The following is a 27,608-nucleotide window of genomic DNA, read 5'->3' as shown; positions in this document are numbered from 1 at the left end:
CCTTAAATCCTTCTCTGGACCAGATCCAGAGAAGATCTGGATCCAGATCCAAGAATTCTGAAATGATCCTTACATTGAAAAGACCTGTGTGTATGGTGCCTGCTTAGTCTTACAGAATGATTCCTATCAGTTCTTCGGAGATTTATGGATTATGAAAACTTTGCCTTGAAAAGGCTTTTGTATAAGAGAATACAGAATATGCAGCTCAAGAAATAAACTGGAAGCAATGTCTAATGTTCCTCATTCTCTCATCATGCATTGCAGGTGTAGGATGGGATTGGAATGGGTTTGGAAGTTCCCAAATGCACACAGACTATGGATAAAAAAAAATATACTTAACAGCACAGGCTTCTGTTTAAGCCATATGGATCACTGTGCTTCATAGAAGGTGTGCTGCTCCATTTCATGCCAGAAAAGAGAATTACAATTTGACCTGTTTTGATTCCTGCAGGACTTTTGGTCATTTCTTTTTTTAGTGCAAGGTAAACCTATCTTATTTCACTAGCGAGGCACACGTTGTCACTCAGAGCTCCCTGCTGGCAGCTGCTCAGAACATGCTATCATAGGGACAATGCAGATTTGTCCTCTTGAGCTTTCTGTCAGGGAGGATCTTAACAGAATAGATTTGCAGATTTCTGCCCAAGAAATCTGTGCTGCAGTGAAACTAAACTCCACTTCCTTGTCTTGCAATTTATGAACCTAGTTGTACACAATGTTCAGCTGAAAATGAATTTTCTTTATGCCTCTCATGCCACTAAATACCAAGGATCATTATGACCAAGAGACCTTGCAGAGCAGAACTTTTTAATTCAAGTAGCCATACCCAAATCACTGTGCCAGATTGCTATTTCAGTAATACTAAGGTATTAATCCTTAGCCTCCTGTGAAGCAGAAAATAGCTATATTTTGCAGATGGGGACCCAAAGAAGATAGAAAAGCCATGCTCAGGAGATCTAGAAGTCAAGCAATAATTGTCTCCATTAATTTTGAAACCTCACTTCTAAACTGGATGTTTGTTGACAGACAGATATTCAGTCAAAAATCCAATAATGTAATTAAGTTGGTATTAACTTCATCATCTTGCTAGCTCTGAAATGCAAACAACTCATGGAGAACTAATTGTTTCCATAAAAGCTGTTGGAAATAGAAAAGGGGTTGACCTTCATGCCGAGGGACTCCCATGGACTCTTTGTCACTTCTGTTGCACAGGTTATCGAGGTGAGGCTGGAACTGGACATCCAGTAGGAGAGATGGGCTCCTGCCCCCTCTCTGGTGGCACAGGGAACCAAGAACCCTCATGTCAGTGAGGACCTGACATAAAGTCAGCAGCTCGGTGCTGCAAGAGAGCAGACTGAGCAAAGCTCTGGAAAGGCGTTCCTCGTGGCACTGCTGCCCGCTGACATGCCAGGGGCAGGAGCCAGGGGAGAGCTGAAGGCTGATTCCCAGGGGATGGGGGAAAAAAGAGGAGCAGGCAAACTGGCCGGGTGTGGAAGCTGCTCTTCAGCAGAGGCACGGATGCAAACTGCTTAGGAGTGGTAGGGCAGTGTTGGACCAGATCAGCTCCAAGCAGTGTCGAGTCCCACCTGTCCAAAATTTCCTTCTCCTTGCTTGAATTGATTCTGCCTTCTCCTTGCTAAGGCAGAAGACATCCATCCATTTAAGTGCAGGGAGCCTGGATAATTTACTCTCCCTGCCAATTTGGCCCTGAGCATTTTTACTCTCCATTTCCAAAGAAATGAGAAATGGTTCTGTTTGGTTTAGTGGGCTTATGTGAAAGATAGATCTGACCTATTGAAAATATTTGACTTTTTTGGTAAAAACACAACCGATATTTTGACATGACTGAGTACAAATCAGACAACAATAGCTGCAGCTGATAAAAATGTAAAGGCTTTTGTTTCAAGCCTGACAAAGGCTGACAGAAAAATTAAAGGACAGAGTGATAATGATGGATGGTCCTTGCTGTATTTTGACTGAGAATGAAAGAAATTTTAAGTGGTAAACTGAACTGAGTGATGACCTACCTGGGAAACAATCTCACTACTCTGTGAAAAATTTAATCAGTCTGTGATATGTAGCACTAAATAATTTAGCAAGGTTTTAAATTCAAAGGGAGCTGCATTTACCTTGCTTCAAGAAAATGGGATTGAACAAAAGGATCACTCAGCTTGAACATCATGTGCCAATAGCTCCTTAGCACTTAGACTGAATGATCATGAATGCTCATGGACACGAGGTCAAGGGGTTCTTTTTACTAATTGATTCAGATTTATGAAACTCTGAAATGGCAATTATGTGCTTGACATTTTTGCTAGCAAATCAGATGTCATTAAAAATATCCAAACCCTTTTAACAAAAGCTCCATGTAGATCTATATCTTTAGTTATACCAATAAAATCTTCAAGTGGATGAGTTCATATTGCAAGACATAAAGTTGGACTAACTGGAAAGAACAAATCAGAAACTGGAAAGGACAATAGTTTTCTTATAGAAAGTTTTGTAGCTTGCGGGCTCATTTGTGTTTTTTTTTTTTTTTTTTAGGTTTTTTTTCCCTTATTTCAAAAGCAGTATGTTTCAGTTGAAGGAGGATGAGGCATTAAAAATTACAGAAAAAAAAAAAAAAGCCTGTTTCCTTCTGCTCTCAAAGACCCAAGCAAAAACTTGGAATCTGCACATCCCTGGCCCAAATTCTGCCCTTAGAAAGTTAAGTATATAACTCAGAAGACCAAAGCACATTTCAATATTTGTATTTAGTACTGGTAGTATGGTGTCATCCCAAATCACTTAAAATGAGGGTCTGATATCACACTGTGGCACCTTTTACAACACACGCTCTGACCAGAATTGCTTATGACAAAATAAAAAATGTGATGAATTTGAAAAAACAAGGTGTAGTAGCAAGTTATTTCTGATTATGCCATCTCATTTGACACTGAAATATGAAGAAGTTAGCTGCCCTAAATTGTCTAGAAAGAACTCCTGTAGCGAATATCTCATTTCTTTTGTGCATCAGAGCAACAGCAGGACTCACAAAGACCACAGGTGTGTGAAAGGCTGATTTTCCACAAGTAAAGCCAGGTCACGCTCAGGACAGATGTGAGAGCTGCCAGAAAAAAAGCAGCTGTGGAGCTCAGGCAGGTGAGAAGGAAGAAGCAGGGGGATGGAAGTACCTTAATGTGGTAGGAAGACATGGGAAGGGAGGACAAGCTTGCAGGGCTGAGAGCAGTGACCAGCATTGACTTCTCTCCTCTCAGCAGAGCTGTGGGGCCCTGGGCCAGGAAGGCAAGAGGGGTGTTTAGGGTATTTAGGTAAAATCCCCCTCTGCCACCTTCTGTGGGCACCCTTGGGCCTCAGGTTTTAGCTTTTATATTTTTCAGATTCTGTGCTGCTTTATTGTGTAGTTCTGAGCTTCTCATTAGGGGATAGTAAGCTCCCTTCATAGAGTATGTCGACAAAACAACTCCTTCTCTAGCTGGGGAACAAGGATCCACATTTCAGGCCCAATAGCATAAACAACAAGTACTGAAGAGAGAAAAACAAGAAGGATGGAACTTCATAACCTAAAGCTGTAACTGGACAATTGACTCTAATATGCAAATGGAGCAGAACTTGCAAAAGTGAGAGACCCCAAGACCGGTGGTCCATTTTGTGACCATTTTGGCTCATCTTTTGTGTAGCTCTGGCCAGGCTCCTGTATTGCCCAAGATGTATCCACTGAGGCCTTTTAATAAATACCTACTTTATTCTTTAACTCCATCTAGTCTCTGTTCTAGGTCAGCCTTCACAAGGCATCACCCCAAGAAGCAGAATATGCTGAGTAGAGGCAGTGCCCACCCTTCGCTTGCACAATCAGAATCTAGGCTTTAGTAGACACTGGGACTATGTGCTTTATTAGACTTGTGGATGCTGGCAAAAAATTATAAGAGTAGCAAAAAACACTGAAAGGAAAGGTCTTTTGGGTTTTTTTTTTTTTTTTTTTTTTAATGGATATTAAAACATGACATTTCTGCACAGCACCAGATGTTGCCACAAATGTGTCTTTGTCACCTGGAGACCGGAGCAGTCTGCTGCACTCACAGTTGGTGGAGCTGCACAGAGGGACTCCAGGAAACCTGAATCGAGCATTTCACAGGAAAGCATCTCACACAAACATCTGAGAGTTGCGCTGGTGGCTCATAGCTCTGAAAATGTCGGGTCTGCCCTTTGAAGCCCTCAGTGCTTACTTTAGGGATCGTTTTGCTCCCCACAGCACTCCACTGAATTTGCTATCAGCAAAAGCACTCTGGCTGCAGCTCCCTTGGAACAGAGAGAGAAGTTTGCAATGAAGGCCTGGAGATGCTGGAACACGCTCCCATTTCACTGCCCGTCAGACTCATTGTTTGTCACCAGCCCAGCCATTTAAAAAGCTCCCTGTCCCTGCTCCCAGTGAAGCAGAAGAATAAAAAATGACATAATGTACTGTCTCACAATATATTTACCTATTGCTGCTCAGTTTTGGTGGGGAAGATTGTATTATCTGCAGCATTTGGAATGTAGGAAGCTAATAAGATGTAAAGCCTCATTTCTTAATTTCTATTTCTGCTAAAACCAGGTGACACACAGAATTCTAAAATAGATAAATTTAACAAAATAATAACCAGGTAATTAAATATTGAAAATTATTTTAGTGCGAGAAAAATTGAAATTCTCAAGTAGGAAAATTATTTAATACTGAAGAATCTGTTTTCAAGCCCTCTAACTTTTACTTTATTAATGGTTATTAGTGCAAGATTTACCTTTAAGGACAAATCAAACCAAGCATTCACAGAAAGATTAAGCTTCAATGTTCTGGAGTTATATGCATATAAAATAAACAAATTTACTCCAGGAGCACTGTAAGACCTATTTTTTTCCCCAAACTTAGCACAAGTTTTGTCAACAGTCAAAAAATTCCTTTCCAATTCAATAGTATTAATAATAACAAAGCCTATTGTTTTAAAGGAGTCAATCTGTGTTGTATAAAGCCTCACTTTTCTCATTAAAGTAGCTACAAATACTGCACTGAAGCATATGCAACTTGCCTGAATTTGGTAATTCAACACTTGAAATGAATAAAAAGGAAAAGTTTTAGAGCATTGTTTGAGACCACAGACTCAAATAAAGATACCTTACTTATAAAAAGGTATATATATATATGTATATATATGTCTCAATTTTGTTCACAGCTCTACATTAACAAATACAGAAACAGTAAAGAATGGATCTCTGCCTTGAAGAGCTGTAAGATTATTTTTTGGGCAGTAAAGACCAAAGTTTAGGCAAAAAATACAGTACTATTCCCATTTCACAGCTGGGGAAATGAACACAGGAGAATTAAGTGGAATGCCTTATATTTTACAGACTTCTGAGCCTGACAGGGGAGTTCAGAACAGATCTCCTGAGGTTCATTTTAATACTCTGCTAAAAAAAAAAAAACCCTAAAAAATCAAAACCTTAAAAGAAAATAAAATTGCATTTAAAAAAGCAGTTGTCCTTATACCTGCAGCGCAAATTTCTCTGCATTCAGGACAAAATGTTACCACAAAAGCCACCAAACATCTTGTATGAATAAAGCCAGCACAATTTTCCCCAGAAGCACACCATTCTATCACTATTAATATGGTGTTCTAGGCCCATTGCCACTGCTTAAAAATCACATTAAGGCTGTGATGTTCATTTTTATTCTTTTTAAGTAAGCAGACAAGCCATATTTCCTTGTTTTGCCAAGCCATAAAATAGGAGTATTCAAAATTAAATGAAATAAAGTACCAGCAGCTGGCCCTTGAAAACCTATAAGGAAAAGCTAATGCACAATACAAATTCTGACACCCAGCAGCCTTGAACAAAGATGACAGCTTCCTCAGAATGACACTTGACTCTTTCTGCACACACAGACACACCAAAAAAAAAAAAAAAATTCCAAAAGCTCAGCCAGAATTGCACTGAGAAGAAAGAAAATAAAGAGAATTTTCCAAAATTTCCTTATTATGGGGACATGTTGAAACTAAATAGAGGTAAACAGATTGGTGATCTCTATTTTATTACAGCTGCTACTTTCATTTCACTGAGAAATTCAGGGCAGATCACTGAAGTTGCTTAAACAACTCCAAACTCATGGCAATAATTCTAAGGTTAGTGAAGAGAGATAACAGGAACTGTCATTTATTTTAAATAAGTTTATTTCAAAATAAAATCAAAGGGTCCAACACTAATCTGAAACATTTTATCACAGTGGGATTGCTGTATCTTATTGAAAATCACCTTGGGAAAGTGACTGGCACAGTGCAACCTAAAACATAGATTTTTGCACTTCATTGCACTGTCTCTGACTAATACACTTAATTCTCACATTCCTATCACCAAAGTACACTGCCTGAGAAAATAAGACCCTATCTTTCCAGCTGTCAATCTTTTTGCTCTGATTTTTGGGGGTCTGGGGTTTTTTGTCCTCAAAAGAGTTGTGTACATGGAGTTGAATTCCTACCATGATTCTTTGGCTTTGTATAACATGTAACTATGAATGGTGGGATCCATGAAATATTGTCAAGATTTAATTTTGTTAAAACTACCCATCTTCCCTTCAGGTTGGCAGATATTTAGTGCCTTAACTATTATGCCATCAAGCAGGATAGCTCACCAGTGAAAATCACAGGGCTTTTTATAAAGAATACTTGGCCATATCTGCTAATTTATTTTAAACAAAGTGATACACAAAGAAAGAGATTTCAGCTCCTGCTCCAAAATGATGAAAGCCACCCAGAGCTCTCCTCCATCAGGCACTTCAACATGTCAGCATCCCTCAATCCTCCCTGCTTCCCACCAGTCAAGGGTTGGGAAACCTGCAGAAAAGGTAAACTACAAAACTACTGGGGGGAAACCAAATCCACTGGTGCAATGACCCGCAGTAATATCTGAAAAATAAACACTTTGTCCACTCCTTGAGCTTTTCCCTGCCAAACTTTCTTCTGTCCTTCCTTCTCTCCTTTGATTTGTTTGTTTCTACACTTGCCATGAGGATTAATAAGGGCAGTTTCAGCTGGAAGATAAATCTGCCTCAGGCATGAGGTTACCAAGGAAAATAATTTTTTTTTTTAGTTCAAGGGAGTAAACAACCAGTGTGGATAGCAGTGGAGGGAAAGCAAAGGGTCCTGACTGAAAACTCTTGGGGTATTTGTCACAAATTACACATCAGCTTACACCACACATCTGGAGACCTCTTCCCAAGCACCTGCCAGCAGAGTTCCTTCACATGGGGTTAGAACTTCCTCAGTGAGGGAACCACAGCCTGGTGAAAGAAGTCAGGGCATTTTGGGAAATCCTGATATGGCAGATTCCAAGCTTCATCAGCTTTGCTAGCAATGGTTTTAATGGGTTTTTGCTTTGTTTTTTTTTCTCCTTGAACATGAAGGTGGTTTTGAGATACACCCTTACTGTCCTCCTGGTTGTTTTTGCTGTCTGCTCCCCTTTCTGTGGGAATCACAGAGAAAGATTGATGCCATGAGCTTTTGTGAAAGCTGCCAAAACACTCTGGAATCTCTGAGACAAAGCAAAGTGATTCATATTGAGGCATAACTAGTCAGAGTTAGATCCAATGCAGAAAGTCTGTGATAGGATTCAGCAAGAAAAATCATGCCTTTAATTACAAAGCTAAGAGAATTTTATTATATTGCATCAAGAATTCAAGCAGTAAGAGCTAGAAAAATTAGTTTGTGATTGCAGCATAGAGGAGGGGCTAAAGACACCTTAGGTCCCAGGACATATTTAGGTTGAACCTATGCTGTGAAGAGTGATGTTAGGAAGATTTTTGAGTTTTAGGGTTTAAGGATATTTCAAATTCTTGTCAGTTTCAATACTGAAAGAATTACATACTGGAACCAAGTGGAGAAATACCTTGTTTGCTCTAGGAAAAATGTTAATTAATGTAAGAAACATTTTGAATATTTTTCCTTTATATAACATAGAAACGCAGGCTAAGATAAACTCCAGAAAAATTCACCAAGCAATTAATAATTAAAAATTAAATAGCAAAAATAAAATAGTAAGCACTAATAATTATTAATATAAAGTTATGGATGTTAGAAATATGAATTGTTTGGGATAAGGTAATTATCTACTTCTATCTGAGCCTCCATGCTCATTTTCATCTGTGATCAAGAGGGCTCAGATACAAAACTTCTCAAAATTCACTAAGACAAATGCAGATGTGCAGAAGCTTTTCCCTACCCCTCTCAGCCTCCAAGGCATTTGCATCTATCTCCAAGAGGATTCACAATCTCAGCTGGAGCAAAGCACAGTTCTGACGTATCACCTGGTGTGACCAGTGGTCATTTCAAGCAATATCACTTAGATAATGTTCTATTTTCTTTTCTGATTGGAGTGAAACACTGAGGATCATATTCTCAAAAGATAGGCAAGTTGTGGAAGCACCGTGTGGGAAAGACAGAGACAGGACACCCTTATCTGCATTCAGCACCTCATGGTGCAGGAAAGGCTTCAATTTAGAAAAATCACTAAATCACTTTAATAGTGTCTTTATGGCTTGAGTTTCCTGAAAAATGACTAGATGGAAACAGAAAATAATTAGCAACTGTTAGATTATAACTTTATCGTCAGTCTCAAGTGAAATCATTGAGTTAATATTTACTTCATGAAGACTGCATATGATATTCATAGACACAGTAACTTTACAAGCTGGCATCTCAAAGAAAAAAAAGGGTAAATTGAAGTAAAGTTCAGGAAAGTTGGGGGTATAAGCGATAGCAAAGAGTGAAAAATTAGAAAGCAATCTTTGCCACTACAGCAAATCAGTGATAATAAACTCAACAGTACTGAAGGTCAGTTAAAACAGTCAAAAAAGCAAGAATGACATATTTGGTAAATCCACACAATCTTTTCCTTTTCAGAAATCCCATTAGAACTATCATATCACATTTCATGTGCACAGAGAAAATCAAATATTTTCAAGAGTTATGTCTTATTAAAGGTATTATCCAAAACCACAGGTTTTAGAACACATACAATATATATTCAAATAAGAAGGAGCTTTACATATTAGAATATATTGTTAAAAATTATATTGATATATTATATATATTGTTATTGTTCCATTGTGAAAGGACTTGGGGAGAGATTTCCTGCTGCTGAAATAGTCTGCATTCAATTTCAATGATTAATCCAATACAAAATTTAAAAAAAAATCTTTTATATGTTATATAAAAAAATCACATAATTTCAAAAGTTTTCTTAAATGAGAAACAGTATTTTAATGCAAAAATGTAGAAGTGCTAAACATATTCCTCAAAAGCATTAGTGTGGTTTGGAATGTTATTTTCTTGACCTTTCCAAAATACTTTTAAGCTTATCTGGAAAAGAAATTTGTATCTTATTTTTCTAAAGTCACCATAAATGAAGAAAGATCAGTTCATACAGCTCAACCATACACCCCACTATTCAAGTATTTATCAACAGAAAGCAATTTCAAAGTAGCTGCCTTGAGAGTGTTCAGGAATAATAGCTGGACAATTCATCCATAAAATTAAGCCAACAACTCCACCACAAGTTTCTTGACAGACTTCTCATACCTGAAAATGTCAACTATACACTATTCTTCTTCAGCCCAATAACAAAAGCTCTGTTGCACAACTTCTTAATTCATCTGACTGCAGGAAATTCATCTGCATTCTGCTTTAAAGTCTGGACCACCTCTTCCAGCCCAACCAAAAGTCAGCTGGAGAAGTCAACTTTAATGCTGTGGTAATGATTTAATGCCTTAATGTCATTTCACAACACTGATGTAAAATTAGAGTATTTCAACACCATTTGAAGGGCTATGGTTTGAAGAAGATAGTTTTGGGGGAAGGAAGGCTTTTGAGACTGAGCAAGCACTCATGAGCATGCTTTTATTTATTTATTTTCCAACTGAAAGCTCAGGCTCCTTTTTTCTGCAAGCTACTTCCTGTACTTTTTCATTTACTTTTACTTCATATAAAATGGGAATAGTAAAAACTTTTCACCTTTGTTTTAAGGAGTCAGTACTGAGACTTCTTTCTTTTAATTCAAAGATACAAAAACCAAAAATCTCAAAACAAAAAGGCACACATAGTCACATACAGTGAATTTCTAATTAAGTCCTAAGAAGCCTTCTGAGTCTCATATTCTTGATATGCCTGATTGCTGTAAGGGCAATGTTGGGGTTATTTACCAAATCCCTCCATAATTGCAGCTATAAATGTTATTATTGTTACATCACACAATAAATGTTATTATTGTTCCAATGCTCTGCTCAATTATCTTTTTGCAAAGCCCAAGCTTTATTCACATAAAGTCAAAATGTTCCCATAGGAAAAGAATGCCTGAAGTGTGTTTGTGTAAATGAGACACTTCAACTCAGAAAACTTTAAAGAAGGAAACTTTAAAAAAAGTCCAGTCATCTCAGCTTGTAGAATCTTAACAACAAAACTCAGAGCAGCCAAGATTACTGATGTGTGCTGCTCCACAAGGATGATGCTTCCTTTCTTTCCCAAAATTTTTATGTGGTTTTTATTACATGTTTATAAAGGTTTATCAAGTGTCCAAAAACACTGTGCAAGTTTTACCAGAGGTCCGTAGTGAAAATATTTGCAAACTGAAAGATCTATTGCCTATTCATTAAGCTTAATTTTGAAAGAAAGCAGAATATATCCTCACCTCCTCAGGTTTTTTTTCAATTTTCTGCTCTATTCAGTTTCTACCTTTACAGAGAGATATGCACAAGTGAGTTCAAGAAATAAAGGAAAGAGGAGGCCCCCTATGAGGACATCAAAACAGAAATGAAACAGAATAAAAAATCTGATTGCTGGAAAATGAACTGACAAAGACAAAATAATCTATAACAGATAGAGGTAGAAGGAGTTTGTTTTGGATTCCACAGAGTTTCCACCAATTAAAAAAAAACAAACAAAAAAAAAACCCCAAAACTTATACAGATGTACAAGTGCATGGTGCTGGAATTATTGTTGGGCATGGAAGGTGAATCTCTATAAATATATTTAGAGGTAGGATTTAATAAACTAAGGTGTCTGCTGCAGATTTGGCATAGTGATGTTCCAGATATGGAGAACAGACAGTCACAGAGATTTAGAACTAGACCAAAAAATGAAGAATTAAGGGGAGAAAAAAAAAAAAAAAGACAATGAAAGAAGGAGAATGGATATATGGGAGGGAATTCCAGGAAATGCAGAGTTTAAGATCACAATTAATGAGAAGTAGAGACCAATGCGGAAATACTTGAGAATCTATTGAAGGGAAGCAGCAAATTTTAAATCCAAACTTCCAGCACAAACAGCAAAAGAGGCCAAATAGCTTATAAGGTTGGAAAGTGAAGAGATCAAGCAACAGGCTTAAACAAACAAAAGAGAATACTTTTCCCTCAAAGCACATAACTAAATTCAGAATCTTGTTGCCACAGGTTACTGTGGAAGCTAAGATGACAAATGTTTTGAAATGGGACTGGACAAGCAGGTGGAATATAAATAATGCTATAGTTAGGAAAGGTGCAGCGGGACTTCTGGTCTTACACTTTGTAGGAGATCTATTGAGGTTGTGACTCGGTCTTTCAGTTGCCTTTATTTGCAAAAAAATCGCTTGCCCAAGGAAAAAAATACAAAATTGAGAGGCTGAAGACAAAAGAATATGTCATGCCACTTTATTCCTCAGAGATCCTAAGTTGCTGGCTCAAATGCTTTCCTAGTTAAAATTTGGCCAATAAGAATTGCCTTGACCATCCACAGCTGCTGATTCACGTTCATTTCCATACTGCTCCTCCATATAATTGCTGCAGAACACATTATAGCTCTGAATATTTCAATTAATTTAATGCCTGGCTGTAGATTGGCATATCAGGATATTTCAGCAAGGTGCTCTGTTTCAAATAGGGCTGCAAATTATCAACTGCTGCTGTTTGCACAAAGGATGTTTCTCAGTGATGGGGACTCCTGTCACTCACTCCAAGGCAGCGCTGAACTGAGTCTCTGGCAGTGGCACCCAGAGGTTCTGAACTACTCCTCCAAACACAGCAGCTGTGTCCTCAGGTTGATCATGATGGAACACCTCCTCCCTCCACTCCAGCAAAATCACTGCAGTTATTACTGGAGCTCTGCAAGCACAGTCTATGTTTTTGGGTTGAGCAACACGAGTTTGACAGTTTGCTCCGTTTGCTGGTGATTAATGACTAGTATTTGGACAAAGGTAAACAAAAATTCTTAATAAATTGGAAGAGAGTGAAAATTGCCTGGGGCCCATTACCAAAGAAAGGGTGTAATATATCTAGCCAGAATGTGCACTTCTAAAGCACTAAGCTTGCCAATTAGAATACAGAAATGACAACAGCTACAGGCATTAAAGCCTTTGCCTTTGTTACTGCATGAAACAAATGCTGGAGCAAACTACACGTCTTGCCTTTGTGCTTCTGCCTATAAACTCTGACTTTGTACCCACCTTCCTGCTTCACAGAGTACTTTTTGACATTTATTATTAACAATAAATGTTAAGAAAAAGGAAATTAGCAGTCACATTGATTTGGTAAAGCAGCATGAGCATATTTAATAGCCCAAGCCTTTAACCTTATTCAAATAGATTCAATTTCTCTGAAGTCTGGTTTCTTTAATTATACAAAAAAAATCTAAAAATAATTTTTATGTTGTCAGATACTGATTGTGTTGGACACATTTCCATTCATCTGCTTACAGCAATATTTATTTTCTCTCCATCAGTTAACATCAAAACCTCATCACCACCACTCATCATCACAATGGAAAAAAACCACTACTCTTCTGTATCATTTTGTGCTTAGATGGGTCCAGTTAAAGCCAAGAGACACTCTTTGCTTGGTATGTATAATTAATATGTATAAATACTTTGCTTGCACCTAATATCTAATTATGATAAACTATGTCTTTCATTTTTGGTCAATGTCCTCCCTACTCTAAATCTTCTCTAAGTTAGGGAGATAACTTAAAAAATTGAGAGAATTAGTAGATTGAGTATCACTGAAAGGGGAATTTTTAAGGGGAGACAAAAATAAAGGAGAGAAGCCAGATGAAGCTCTTACACCATTAACACACAGAAAGAGATAAAAATCTGTTGAAGTGGAAAAAAAGGAATAAAATGTATGGAAATCACAGTACATATAAGAAAATGAAAGCTGTGAATCATGTTGCCCTTCCCTGCCTCTACAGAGGATAACTTCCACTGATGTTCCCTGTTTCCTCACACAAGCTCATTTGGGAAATCTGGCATGTACCTTGTCTCAGAAACCCGATATTTAAGGTAAGAAGTCATATGATTAATGAGCTCTAACAAAGGAGTAGGACAAAAAATTACGTCAAGACTTTAAGCACAGGGGAAGGGATGAGAAATCAAAGGATGCTTCCAGATATATTTAGGAAGATAAAAAATACATCCTCTATTAAATAGAAGGATGCATCTCAGAAAAATGATAAAAAGTAGGTTTTCTAGCCCCCAGAGAGAGAGAAGAAAAATATTTATAATTTTAGGAGGATTATGGTTCACTAGAGACATTCATGAATGTAATGAGCTAAAGAAGGGGTAAGGCTGCTTAAATTTATCTATACAACGGATTGTGCTACACTTGATAAAATAATTGTGTCAGTCTCCTTTTTACTTAAAATTAACCTTACAACTCTGAACCCCAGTAAGTTGTTAAGTACTAAACATCATCTCATGCTCTGTCACATAACTCTGATTGTTTCAGAAAGCTGGGAAGCTCCTGACATTTACCTTCTGTAGCTCCAGCGCTGGAATTGCAGAAATGCAATTAGGAAAACCCAGGTACTCATAACAGAAAAGGTCAGCAATGAGCAAGCTAAACCTGATAACATGCCTAATGTGCTGCCAAACATAACAGAATGCCTCCCTGATAATGAATGATTTTACAGACTGCCAGGAAGTTGATGCAAGATAATCAGATCATCAGGGGACACACCACTGTGCAAGACTGGGAACAGTGAAATATTCTTTGATAGAGTTCTATTGCAGAGCCACCACTGATGGAAAAAGATCCCCCATTATAAAAGGACATATTTTCAGAAATAATGACATAAATAAATTGGGCAGAAAACACAAATGACAGAAGTTTCAACACATGGTAAGTGCAGAAGCTGTTACCTCATCAAAGGCAGAGCACTTTGTGCCTGCAGCCAACAACCACCACACCACTGCCTCTGGGATGCAAAAGACATTTTTTCTTTTCCTCTTCTTGTAGCAGACAATGTAAATAGAGGTTAGAGGGTTTATTTTTTCTGTTTGTCTTTAACACAGAAATACTCACGCAGCAGTACAGGCTCTGTGTTCCTCATGCAAAGATCTCCTCCTTATTTGTGTCACTAATCCTACATAAACTAATGATGAACTTTAAGAAAAATGAAAAGTAATCTAAGTGTTTCTTTTGATAAATGATGTTTCATCAACAGTGCCAATACATATCTCATTATTGAAAGCAGCACTTACTAGAAGTTTTATGCCAAATACCTAGAGGCAAGTAAACCTATCGTGAAAAAGGTTTCTGATACCTTACAACCACCAAGGAAATGTATACTTGCAGTTACTGAGTTCATCATGAGCTAATAAAATCTACATAATTCTCTTGTCTATTTAAAGACTGAAATTTGCATTAGATTTTTAAATTTTATTTTGGCATAGATATAAGAAATTGCACTTAAAAAACCAGAGGGAATAAAGTACCATCATGAACTAAAATGGAGGTTCTGCCTCTATATTCTCTTATATTAAAATTCAAATTATGGAAATCATAACCTTCCAGAAAGTACCTGTGGTAAGAGAACATCTTGTTTTGAGACTCCTAGATCCAAATTGCCAGGCTGTATTAATGACAAATGCTAATTTTATATAATAGTTTCCCCTTCAGCTGAGTTACATCAATCTATATCATTATCAATGTTGAAGGCAGCTAGTATTTTCACATGACACATACTGTTTCTTAATTTATTAGGGGAAAAAAATGTGAACTTTCCTATTTTTCCATTTTATTGGAAGTAGAATAACACATTTAGGACATGACACAGTTTTGAGGTCTGACTGTAATGATGGGTCAGGTGATATCAGCTAACTTGTATGACCTGAATTTTCTCAGTAGCAGGCTGTAACTTGTGTGAAGTATCCAATGTCCTGTCTTTGGTGGTCTATAAAAAGCTAAGCAGAAAACCTCAAGCACACATCTGTCTGTTATTTCTCTTCATATAACCTTTTGTAACCAGCTTTATCCGAACAGCTGGGCCTGAGGCAAGTATTTATGAAACAGTACCCACACACTGCAGAACATTTTTACAGGTGCTTACTTAGCAAAAAGTTGACAGCAGAAGTGAATATATTTTGGTTAAACTGTGAGAAAAGAGGCATGCCAATAAAAGAAAGACAGCACACTCCCCACAGCTAGACGATAGCATCAATAAAAGTGCAATTACACTTCCAAATTTTCTTGCTATTCTTTCCATAATGCCATAGGAACCTGATTGTATCAGCTGGAAATGTTAAATATGCAGAGAATGCACTAAGGAGAGCACACTCACCATGTACTATCAGGACATATTCTGTGCTGTTTCGGCCAATGGGATTTTTTGCTTCACATCGATATGTGCCATTGTCTGTTTTGTTTAGGAAGCTGATGCTTAGAACCCTGCCATTGACAACCATTCTCTCTGGATCTGGTAGTTCTCCACCGTCCTTTGTCCACAGAACTGGTTCTGGCCTGTTGGATCAAAGTGTGGCATTTATTTAGACACATGAAACAAGTGTATGCAACATGTACATCAGAAATAACACCATCAGCAACTTACAAACAGTCACCTACCACCCCAAGAATATTTGAATTACTGGATCTAATGAACCATCACTGTTACAACCTTACCATCCAGGATGTGAACTGCTAAAGAAAGTGAAAGAATGAGCAGAGAAATAAGAAAGAAGATAAATAAAAAAGGAAGCAGAATGGTACTGCAACAGGCCAAGATCTTTCCTAAATTAAAAAAAATAGTTCTTGTAAGGTTTCAGGGCCCACAGGTGCTTGGCAAGGTAAGTGCAAATAGGATGATTTGGGTGTAAGTGGTTTGAAAATGGATTCTTAAATTACTTAGACCATTCATATTCATGAGTGAACTTGAATGCACTGAGTATTTTTCCTGAACCAGGTGTATCAGTTCCAAAGTAGCACGTGTTACACACAACCTAAACTTGTTTCTTTTGCTGCATTGTGTCACAGCCCACCCCTTTTCCCACCTTTTCTTCATCCTTCCCTTAAATAATTCCTTGTTTCACATGTTATCACGAGCAATGTAAGATTTAACTTGAAATCCCAGATTTTCTTCTTTTGTGAAGCCTTTCCTCTTTTCCCTGATGCACCCACATCAAACAGGCCAAGGGCAATGCCCTGGCAGTGATGAACCCCTAGGCAAGGTAAGGGCACCACAAAGAAGGGAACTGGCAGTCCTGAAGGTTCACACACATCTTCCCTCTAGCAAGGCATACCCAACTCCTTCCTAGAGACTCTCAAGAAGCTCCACAGCCCATGAGATGTGCCCCGCAGCCAGCACGATGTATTTATTACCGACATGGTATTTATTATGTATTTATTACTCACACGGAGCCTTTACTTGCATGTAACAAGGTACACTTTCAAATTTACATGAGGGAAATCACAAAGACAGGACTGTAACTGGGAATGAAAGGTTGGTTTACTGAATCTTGTCTATGTAAGGAGCAGACAGAGCATCTCAGACCCTTTTACACCAGTCACTTCAGCAGGATATTCACAGCCTGGGGATTTCATGCTACCTTGCTTGTAGCTTTGTGCAGCCTAAGACACAATATCAATCTCATATCCAAACATGCCAGTTGTGTGACTCAGTAATAAACCAAAATATAATACACTGTTATAAAATTAGCAGTTGCCAGGTTAGTCACTAGTCGCACTCCAGAAACACTTAATTTCACTAATTTAAAGCAGGTGCTTAAGGCCTATTAGATATAATAAGTGCTAAGAAAAAGAATTAAAGCTAAATACTTCCGGAGAAACATTTAGCCAAAATGTGGCCTCATAAAAATAAAAATAGCTCTAATGGCTGTAATGACATTATTTTCTTTTGAGTTAAGCAACACATGTAAACAGAGGGAATTTTTCTGAAATGCACTTACTTCTACAAAATTCAAATTAGTCTTTAAAGAAAAATATTTATTCTGAAATGTAATAAATTTACACTTATTTTAGTAATATTTTGGATGACACCCTGTTAAAGTGTTGTTGAATGTAGTACTTGGCTGTACTCCAAAGTTTTGATTTTTTCCAAAAAATCAGATGCTCAGAGAATGAAAGCAAGAATTAAGACCTGATAGGGTGATGTGTCTTATTTATGCCTTAACATAAATATGTCTTAATCCTCTTCCTAAGCTCATTTTTATGAGCTGGTATCCTTGCACACGTGATAGACAATGTGCACACTTTCTTTCTGTTTAATGCAAGCAGGGAATCCAGATGTCCATGCTGGTGTAGAAACATTGCCCTACAGAGTTCCCTGCATTAAGCTGTGATTTGCTGTGATATTTTAAGGTGGATTTGTTCAATTTTCTGGCCAACTCTGCATTGTTTCCCATTTACCAGCTTACTGTGGATCTGCAGTCCCAGGAGTGGGGACTCTGAACCACTTCAGCTACAATGTGCACCATTACCTGCATAAATGGCGTGTTAAAGCAACTTCTGTGCAGCGGTAATTTATGGAACTTAGGTTTTAAATTGAAACTAGATGGCATATCCTAGGGGAAAACCTATAGGATAACAAATAAGTATGAAATGGAGCAGTAGATATAAATTATTCAGGGAGCTCTGTCACATTGTAATACACCAACTCTAGTCTTATACACAGCTGTGGTTGCAAAATAATGTGTGGCAGAAAATCCAGGGCTTAGAGAGAGGCAGATCTGCATTATCTGGGTGTTGGGGAAGCTGCTAATCCAGAGTGAATATTCAGCCATCCTGTGCTGTATTTGTGGCAGCAGCAGAGCAATCCCAGGGCAGCAGGACCAGAGCCAACACATCCTGGTAGCCGGGCACAGCTCTCCCTCCACCTCACCACTGCCTAAAGCAGCAATTCTGTCACAGCCACGGAATTAAATTCTTCCTGCACTGCTGGGAAGCTTTGAGACACTTGGTCTACACAATTCACTGGATTGGCAGAAGTGGGCTAAGAACATGAGACATGCCCCTGCACCCAGGGCATCACGCTGCCGTGGTCAGCAGCAGCAGGATGGCTGTTTAAGGGAAGCACGGGAGTACATCCATTTTCTGCTGTCCATTCCTCCTGCACTCTGCCAGCAACAGCAATCTTCCTGTCAGGGGTGCTGCAGGCCACATCTTTTGCTCTCTTTTGTATCCACTTATTATTTAGACCTGTGCCTATGAATGAGACCAATATCTTTTGGAATCTGCTTATGATGTCCATGAACTACACCTCCTGTAGCAACTAATTCTGGAAGCTCCCTACCTGCCATGCAAAATGGTATTTGCTTTATCTGTCTTTCACTGATCTCCTAGAAGTGGCAATGAATATTGCAGGACATGGTAAATAGCACTCCTTCCCAATATAACCTTGTTGTAAGTTATGACAACCTAGAACTTAGCAGGCCTGTCTCTCCCCTTTTTTCTCTGTTAGAATTTGAGACTCTCACCTTTGTGTTTGTTAGAATCTCACCTGTTTGTTAGAATCTCACCTTCTGAGATTATCAGATGGGGAGAAAAAAAAAAAAACCTACACAAAAAAAGGGGAAAGGAACCTTAACTTTAGAGCACATTGGGTATTCTTTCATAATTGCCTTAGTACCTTCATTGTCCAAAGCTGAAACCCTGAAACAGCTTTCCTTCTCTGTCACAAGGCACAGACAAGTGTGAGTTCCCCACAGTTTATCCTACTGAAACCTTTCCACAGGTGCGGACCCAGAAAGAGGTTCTTGCTCTTACTCAACATTTTAAAAGGGACACTTATGTTTGACGTGTTAAAACACCTGGCAAATATGTACAGTCCTAATATTGCACATTTTTCTCTATTGCATATGTCTCTAACATTGCAGAATTCAAGCTATTTTTAAATACTAATGACTTGCCACAACAATGTTAATTCCTATTTGAACTGGAACAAACAGGGAACAAACACTACCTTCCATTTGTGCATTCAGTGAAAGCCTTAGAAAAAGGAACTGGTTTTTAGTACAGAAATCTGAGTTTGGTAACTGTCTTCATGTTAGCCTCAAAACCTGACACAGAACCAACAAAATTTGGTATTCTTTTCCAGTCAGAATGAAATGGGATTGAAATGAAGGTATAAAACATTAGTGTGAAGTTCCAGAGTGATTCATGTTTTATATTGTGGTACTTTTCAAGTAACTAAAAGAAATGGTAAATACAGCAAAACTATTTTTCTGGCCTTGAGAGTAGAAAACCTTTTCTTTCAAAACAAGTCAGAGTGAAAGGTAGGGGCAAACTGAAATATGTTGGAAAAAATAAATTAAAAACCACACTCTTGATTAGAAAACAACACCTAGGTACTGCCTTACCTTTTCAAGAAGTGTTTACATAATATAAAAGTCAACAATTATATTTGTCTATATTAATATATATTTTTTTAGCTAAGATCTTTGAAATTACACAGGAGTATTTTAACACAACATTGGCAATTTTCTGTCCCTTTCTCCACCCTTAACCTTAAGGACAGTGATGTTTCAGTGTTTTCTTATAAAACATCCTTTTCTTATAAAACATCCTTCTCTCTAGTGATATCTTTATATATAACTATAATAGTCAACTTACCCTCCATTTAAAAATTATATATATATTTATATGTTTTACATCTCTGTATATATATATCTATATGTTTTCTTTTTGAACAAAGTGAATTTAGGCAATGTAACCCATTTTCACTTGAAACTTTTTGGCTCTATGCATTTTTGTTGCCCTTTTTAAATTTTTGTGCACAAAAATTTCATGTACAATGTATTCTTCAATGAGTCCTTAGCAAACAACACTTGGACAATTTACTGGTCCATTATAATAGCACAGAATAACTTTTTCATTTCCATAAGATCACACTCCAAAAACCCCATGACCAACCAAAACAACAACAAAAAAAAAAAAAAAAAAAAAAAAAAAAAAAAACCAAAGCCACCTTTTTACATGTCCAGTCTCACTGGGGATATTATCACACAACTGGGTATCCAGGCATCCTGTAACAATTTTGTAGCAAATTTGGGTAAAAATAAAGACAGAAGAAGAACAATTTGAGGAACACTGATGAGATAAATATAAATTCATATTTTTGAGTAGGGCCCTCTCCAACAATACCGTTTAGTTCTTCAAACAGGGGCACACTTGTATTCACTGAAGTCCATAAAAAACATAATCTCGTGGATATGCTCAAATCAGTAGTGGGAAAGGTGCCACAAGATTTAGCAGAGTGTTTCTTGTTGAAAACCTGGTGCAATGTTAAAAATCATCTAAGGGAATGATTGCTTCATTAATTTGAAACTTATAGCTCTTTTGTATCAAGAAATTGGATTTTTTAGCTTTGTCAGTTAATCACCCACTTGAAAGTCTAAACCCTGTGGGAACCTCTTGTTTATATAAAGTCTCAGTCTGAGGAGTCATATTGGAATGAGCTGGTTTGGGAGCATTTCATCTATCAAAAACATCAATATCCACAGTCTCTAGCCTTTCATAAAAGGCTTGGATAGATAGATTTTATTTTATGAGATAATACTCTGTGATTTTCTAGTTCTGAAAAACCCAAGTAACCTTCACAGAGTGTTTTTCTCAGCAGTAGAATTAGTAGAGAATGTCCAAAGTACCTTTCATAAAGTTCTCTTATTTTTTTGAGAAAGAAGCTTTGAACACCTGAATTGATTATTATATTTGCCTCTGCTTTTCTTTTTTAAGCATTCTCAGCAGACATACTAGAGTCTAAAAATATTTTCTTGTCCTATACCAATGCTTTCTAAATGGTCAAGAATTTAATTACCAAAAGTTGTTAAAAATTAGGTGTCAACTATATAGAAACATAAATTTCAACTTTTTATATCATAAAAATTTGACAGGAATTCACAGCTATAAAGACAACAAGAACAACAAGAAGATTTGGAAGCAGCTGCAGTGTGTTATGGGGAAAAGGTGCTCAAATAAACATAAAGAGGTAAACAAATCTCAAATGGTGCTAATATTCATCATTCACAGGGAAAAAAATAGAGAATACTAAAAAATAGAAAAAAAGAAAAAGATAGCAGAAGAGGAAAGCAAGAAGGCAAGCAAATAAATCAAACTAGCTAAAAACCAAAGACTCTTCATTCCTTACCTTTTTTCCAAGATAGAGAAAGCCTTTGTTTTGTTCATCACAACTTTACTTAGGTGACAGACCTCCCTGCCTGTGTCTTGCTTTGGATAAATCAGGCAGTCCTCTCACCCTCGCTGGATTACAGGTGCAAACCATGCTGATATGACAAACTAAATTTGCAGCTGAAAGCCCTTATCCCTCAGCAGACTATTACAGCAACTGATTAAAGTGCATCACAAATCTTTTCAAAGCATAGGTATTTATTCTTCTACACAAAGATACAAGGTATATCATGTTAGAGGGTAAAAGACTAAGTTTTCATATTCATATTTCCTCCTATCTGCACTCAAATATTTCCTTGCAATTGGTATTAAGGTTCATTTCAGGTCTAAAACCTGAAAGTTGCCTGTGGGAAGCTGACTGTTCTGTTTCTGAATTAACGCTCCTTTTTTTTTTTTTTTTTTTTTTTCTGTATTTCCTCTCATCAGACTGATAATTCATTTCCTTTTATCCTCCAGGACCCTTAGAGTCTAGGGCACACCTTGACCTAAGGCTTTCCACCTTTAACACAACTGTGCAATGCTGCTGCTCTCTGTCTGGAGAGATTTTCCCAACTGATCATCAAGCCATTATAATTGTAACTTCTTTGAAGCTACTTAACTCTAGTTCTTCCCTTTGTGCATATCACGCACCCCCTCCTCACCCCCTCCCCAAAAACATCTCTATTTCCTTTGTTAGTCATTTTCAAGAAGCCAAGGCGATATCAGACCAATATTCTGAAAAGTGCCTAATCCACATATATATGTGTAACTTCTTACCTAATTCCAGTATTATTCACAATCTCCTCAGAGAAGTACAAAAACCCTGCTGTGAATAACATTTTGGGGAATGGCTTTCTCATAGCCACGACACAGATCAACAAGAGAACTTATGTGAAATCAGAAGACAACTTATCGGTGAATTGCATCAGAAATATCCCTTGTATTCCACTATTCTAAGCAGCAGGGAGGCTAGAAATGGACAAAAAGATTATCTAAAAAGAAAAAAACAACAACAAAAAACAAACCCAACAAGAGTTTGTGAGGAAGATGCCATAGGAAAGAGTTGCCATCCTATAACCTGCCCTTCTGGTATTTCACACAAATCTCTCCCACATTCGTCATGCACTACACCTGCTGTCAAACTTCTGGTGTCTCATTTTATCCCCCCTCCATTTTGTATTTTTTTTTTTTTATTTCTCTGATCTGACCAACTTCCCAAATAACAGATTGGGCATTTGTGCTCCATTATTACTTCTGCAGACATTTCTGCACGAGGCAAGCAGTTGTATCCATGAAAAGAAAAATTTGTTGAACAAATTAATTTATGCCTCCCATCACTTATGAATCTAGAAGCAAAACATGGAGGAGGAAGAGGTTGTCATATTTCCAAATGTTCAAGGCCAGGCCATCACTTAGGAGCAAATAGAACTGAAGACTACTTTTAAACTTATGTTTACCATAAAGAAGATGGGTAATCCTCTTTTAAAGACCCCATCAGGTCAGGCAATAGACACTGACTTTTTTTTTTTTTTTTGTCCCCTCACAATAAATCTGAAAAAACCCCAGACAGTTCAATGCATTTTTAGCAGTTCAAATCAAAATGACAAGTATTTTGGGACACTTTCAGTAGCCAGCTAATAACCACAATTTTTAAAATATATATTTTAAAGTCTGAGGCTCAAAACACCTTAAGTTCAGAGGAAACACTATAACCTCTACAGTTTGTGAACAGCTTTAATAAGCAGTCTGCTTTAAAACCTTGTCTTTAAAAAACAATGGTATGTATGGCTATACTGCTCATTTTATGTCACCAGTTTATAAATAATTTATATTCCTTTTAAATTTTAACTAGGAAAAAAGAAAAGTCCTCCACAGAAGTATAACATGTCTTACAAAAAGATTCCTGAGGCTAAAAAAGCAGAAGGAGAGGTGAAAGCCAGTACAGCAGCAGGAAAGACAAAAAAAAAAAAACCCAAAAACCAAAAAACCTAGCAAACAAAAACAACAAAACAAAACAACCAAAAAAACAAAAGCAAAAACCAAGCAAACAAAAAAACCTTTATCACATTAAACAATCTTATGTCATAAATCCTGCCTCCCTTGCTGGGGAGCAGAGGCCTTGCAGGAGTGATGGCCACTGTGAGCTAACTGGCAAAAACTCAAGGACAAAGCAGTAAGCAACACTTCACAGGAAACACCTGCAGGTTGGCCTGCACTCAGCCACAGATTAGATAAGGTGTTTTCCAATTCCTATAAAGCAGCAAGGATGCTGGTTTTGTATCAGAATTCTTGTACTGAAGGCTGATATGGGCATAATGCACAATGCTGCACCTGTTCAGGGGGATGCACGATGCATTATCTGCCATGCATCCCTTCAGCAGCTCTCACAGGCAATGGATAAGACACGCCTAATGACATATCAGTAATTAAAGCCTTGTTTTCAGGAGACTGTGCAAGAAAGAAAGGGGATAGAGACCTCTAGAAGGTGCATCTCCCTTATTGCTGCAGTAGGGGAAGGCAGCAGAGAAGAACTGTGAAGCTGCCCCCTCATCCGGAGAATGGAAATCCAGCAGATCCAAGTACCAAACTGATGGCCAGGCAATCTCGCACAGCGAAAGAAGTGAGGTCCACTCACAGAAAAACAATGATGCCTTGAAAGCTTCTTTAAAATTCTGGAGCTGAAAGTACTTTGGATCAGCACTGGAGCACGTCAATAATATACGCCCTTCCCCTGTTCTGCCTGGGACTGGTGCCATATATTGATGTGCAAATTGCAAAGACAAATCCCTTTCAGTCTCATAAGCTAAGACCTACACTCTCAGATAAGAGCAGGGAAGGGAAGAGAGGAGAAACTATATACAGATAAGTGAATATTAAAGAACAATTGTCAAACCTTCCTTAAACATTTTACCGCTGCTCCTAAAGGCTTTTTTTTCCTGTCAGAGTACAGCCAAAATGATAAATGGCATGTAACATATTTTACCGCTGCTCCTAAAGGTTTTTTTTTTTCCTGTCAGAGTACAGCCAAAATGATAAATGGCATGTAACAATTTTATTCACATGAAAAATTGTTGATTAAATATTGAAATCTCAATAGCCTGGTTTCACTATAATTCTAGCTCTATATGTTTCTAATTATGTAGTCAGTATTCAAACAGCTAAATCTTTGGGCTTCCTATGCTGCTGTTTACACCTTGTTGATTCCTTCTTAACCTTTTAGAGCTATTGAGGAATTAGCAGATTATTCTTTTTCATCAGTTATAAGAACAAAGGATGATGGAAACTGCCATGGATTAAAAGGACAATATCTGGAAAAAAATGTATTTCAAAGACATGCAAATGTCAGCAGTATTAAGAGAATATGGTGCTCAAGTGGATGCATCAGAATGGCTGCTGAAAATTACTGGGATTAACCAGGAACTATGTTCTTAATGTTAATGAAGTACTGCTGAGGATAGGAATGCTGCAGAAAAGCGTAATGATAGGATGTGCACACCTTAGTTACTATGCATGTCATAGAACAGAAGAAAATAACATCTTCTCATCTGGCACATCCTCAGACCTGTTTCTAACACCGTGTCTCCTCACAGCAGTTTACAAGCATGCTGCATCCCCAGCCAGGGGAGAAAGCACTGAGGAAAATAGTGATTTATCAGGAATAAAAGAGAAAAAATAGCAGAAAGAGCTTCAGCAGCACTGATTTTAAATGCTTTACATTTTCATGTTACAGGATTAAGGTACATTTTCTAAAGATAGCCTGGTTTACATAGGCTATGATGAAGTGCCACATAGAGATAATGGCTGGGACTGCAAAAAACAAGAAACAGGCAGTAACTGCTATCACACCACATTTTCAGGTCCTTTTTCATTATGTCTGTTGTCATATCCCCAATGCCAGTTGAGGTCTGAAGGGTGTATCATGGAATTAATGAGCAAATATTATTATGAGGGGTTTTTTTCCCCTTTGACAAGTCCGGATTTTCAACTGCTTAGATATTTCAGGCTGCCACACTGATGGATGTTCACATGCCTAATTTGCACTGTTTTGAATTTGCCTTCACTGTGTCCCAACATTCACAAGAAACTTTGTCTCTGTTATTACAATAAGCTGAGAAATCCCATCTAAGAAACGCCAGCTGCGTTTTCTGAGTTAAGGTCAAATGCTTGCTGGCACAAGAATCAAAGAGGAAAATGAAGAGTGGCTGATTCATTTCCGCTTTTTCTATTAAGTAAACAGTTGAAAATCTCATTCACAGTTATTTGCTTGTCCAAATACTACTTGTTTGAAATCATTTGCTGTTGATGTAAGACACAGTCAAGGAGAAGCCTCATTAAACTAAAATTCTTTCCTGCGCTTGAGGTGCAGTGACAACACCCAGAGAGCTGATAAAAGCACCGGTGCTGCATCTTGGATGACAAGCAAGGACTTCAGTACCAACCCTCATTAACCAAGGTATGCACTTATTGACTTTCAATGAATGTAAGAACATCATGAAGTCTGGGAGATGAAGCAAAATGTCTTCTTTTCACCAGATAAGAAACCATTAATAACTAGCCACAGCAATGACATTTCTAAGATCTTCTGTTGAATTGTGTCTTCTCAGCAAGTAAATATTTGTTGCTATATACAACAGTTTATAGGAGCACCATAGGAATGAAAATACACCATAAAACTTTTGTACCTCAGTTATTTTTTCACCATTGTCAAAAAAGCTGATGTTGAAGCACACTGTATTCAACCATAATGAATAATAAAATGTTTTATGCTTTCAAGATAATATAACAATTTCCTAACAATAATACACTGTGAACTTACAAGTATTTGTATTTCAGAGCTAAGTTTTATACCATGGTTTGTGTCAATTTCTTTTGCATTTAAAAATACCTTCTGAAATGGTAATACAACAAAGGGAAAAAGAGACAAACATTATTTACTTAGAGAAGTTTGTTTTCTTTTCCCCAATGTGTTATTATCTCCAGACAGAGGGGAGTGCTTTAGTTCACACAAACTTCTCTCACACAGAAAATTATTCATTAGTACCTTCATGGTAATAATTTTAGCACTGTAAAGGAGATATCCTCAAGCTCTCCATGGGCTCCAGCTCCATTAGCATCTAGTCCCAGCAAGCCACAACAGCCTATGCTCAGTGCTTAGCAGAGAAGGAGCAGCTGCACTGAGTCAGACAAAAAGTTCAGCTAGCCCAGTCCTTATCTCCAACACCAGGGATAAGTAGACGTCTAGGGAACAGGCCAAGCACAGATCTCAGGCACTTCTGATCCCAAGCACAGTTTAAAAAATACTCTGCAAACCTTAAGGACTTGCCTTTTCATGAACTTAGGCAGTTTTCCCTTGAATTACTGCAAATTTTCACCATCTGTCATATCCATCGACAACAAATTCCCAAAGTTCACCAGTCATGTTATGAAATATTATGTCCTTTCTCGGCAACAAAGCTGGTTCTTATTAGTTTGACTTAGTCTTATTTGTAGAGAGAATGAACTAGCAGTCCTTAACAACTAGCTCTGTACCATTTACAATTTTGGAAACACCAGCAATGTTTCCCTTCTATACCAAGTAGGCTACCACAAGGTGTATTTTATGTGTTCTTCAAGGATTGTTTAAAAAATGTTTATAAAGTAGACTTTTCCCTCTGCAAAAGGAATTTACACCCCATGAAATGGTTTTTTTGCTTGTTTGTTTGGGTAATTTTTTTTTTTTTATTTTATTCAGGAGTCTGCTAATTCTAGTCCTTTTTATAAATTTTAGTATCTGAGAAGATGTCAGTTCTACAGATTCTGGGATCTCTCCTGAAGCTCTGTTGTCCTGACCTAGCCAGGTGGTGTTAAGTCACAGTTCATAATTCATCAGTCTCATCCTTGAATTCCCTTTGAATGCTGGGGTAAAACCTTCTGGTCCTGCTGACTTCCTACCTCTTATTTTGCCTGTTTGTTCCACAACCACCTCCACAGCCCATTTAAATCTTGCTGGTGAGCACCTGAGAAAAGAGGGAATCACTCTTTAATGTACCCAGTTTCCTCTGCCACAGAAAACATGGACGTAGCAAATCCATCTGACTTCTCTGTAAACCTTGATTCTCAGTTAAAAATGTACTGACAAACTTTCCATTATTTAATTAAAAAAAAAAAAAAACCAACCGAAACTTTCATT

At 37.6% G+C, this 27,608-nt stretch overlaps 1 protein-coding gene across 1 annotated transcript in view; it reads right to left on the bottom strand.

Moving 5' to 3' along the window:
• Positions 1 to 27,608, bottom strand: part of CADM2 (cell adhesion molecule 2) — a 575,896-nt gene that overhangs the window by 46,822 nt on the left and 501,466 nt on the right. Inside the window, exon 8 of the mRNA XM_041480243.1 lies at positions 15,603 to 15,781. Within this exon, the coding sequence (XP_041336177.1) occupies positions 15,603 to 15,781 (179 nt within the window). The remainder of the gene's footprint in view (positions 1 to 15,602; positions 15,782 to 27,608) is intronic.

The sequence above is a fragment of the Pyrgilauda ruficollis genome, unplaced genomic scaffold (assembly GCF_017590135.1).
Source record: "Pyrgilauda ruficollis isolate IOZ18807 unplaced genomic scaffold, ASM1759013v1 scaffold50, whole genome shotgun sequence".
NCBI lineage: Eukaryota > Metazoa > Chordata > Aves > Passeriformes > Passeridae > Pyrgilauda > Pyrgilauda ruficollis.
This window is presented reverse-complemented; position numbering and strand designations above follow the sequence as displayed.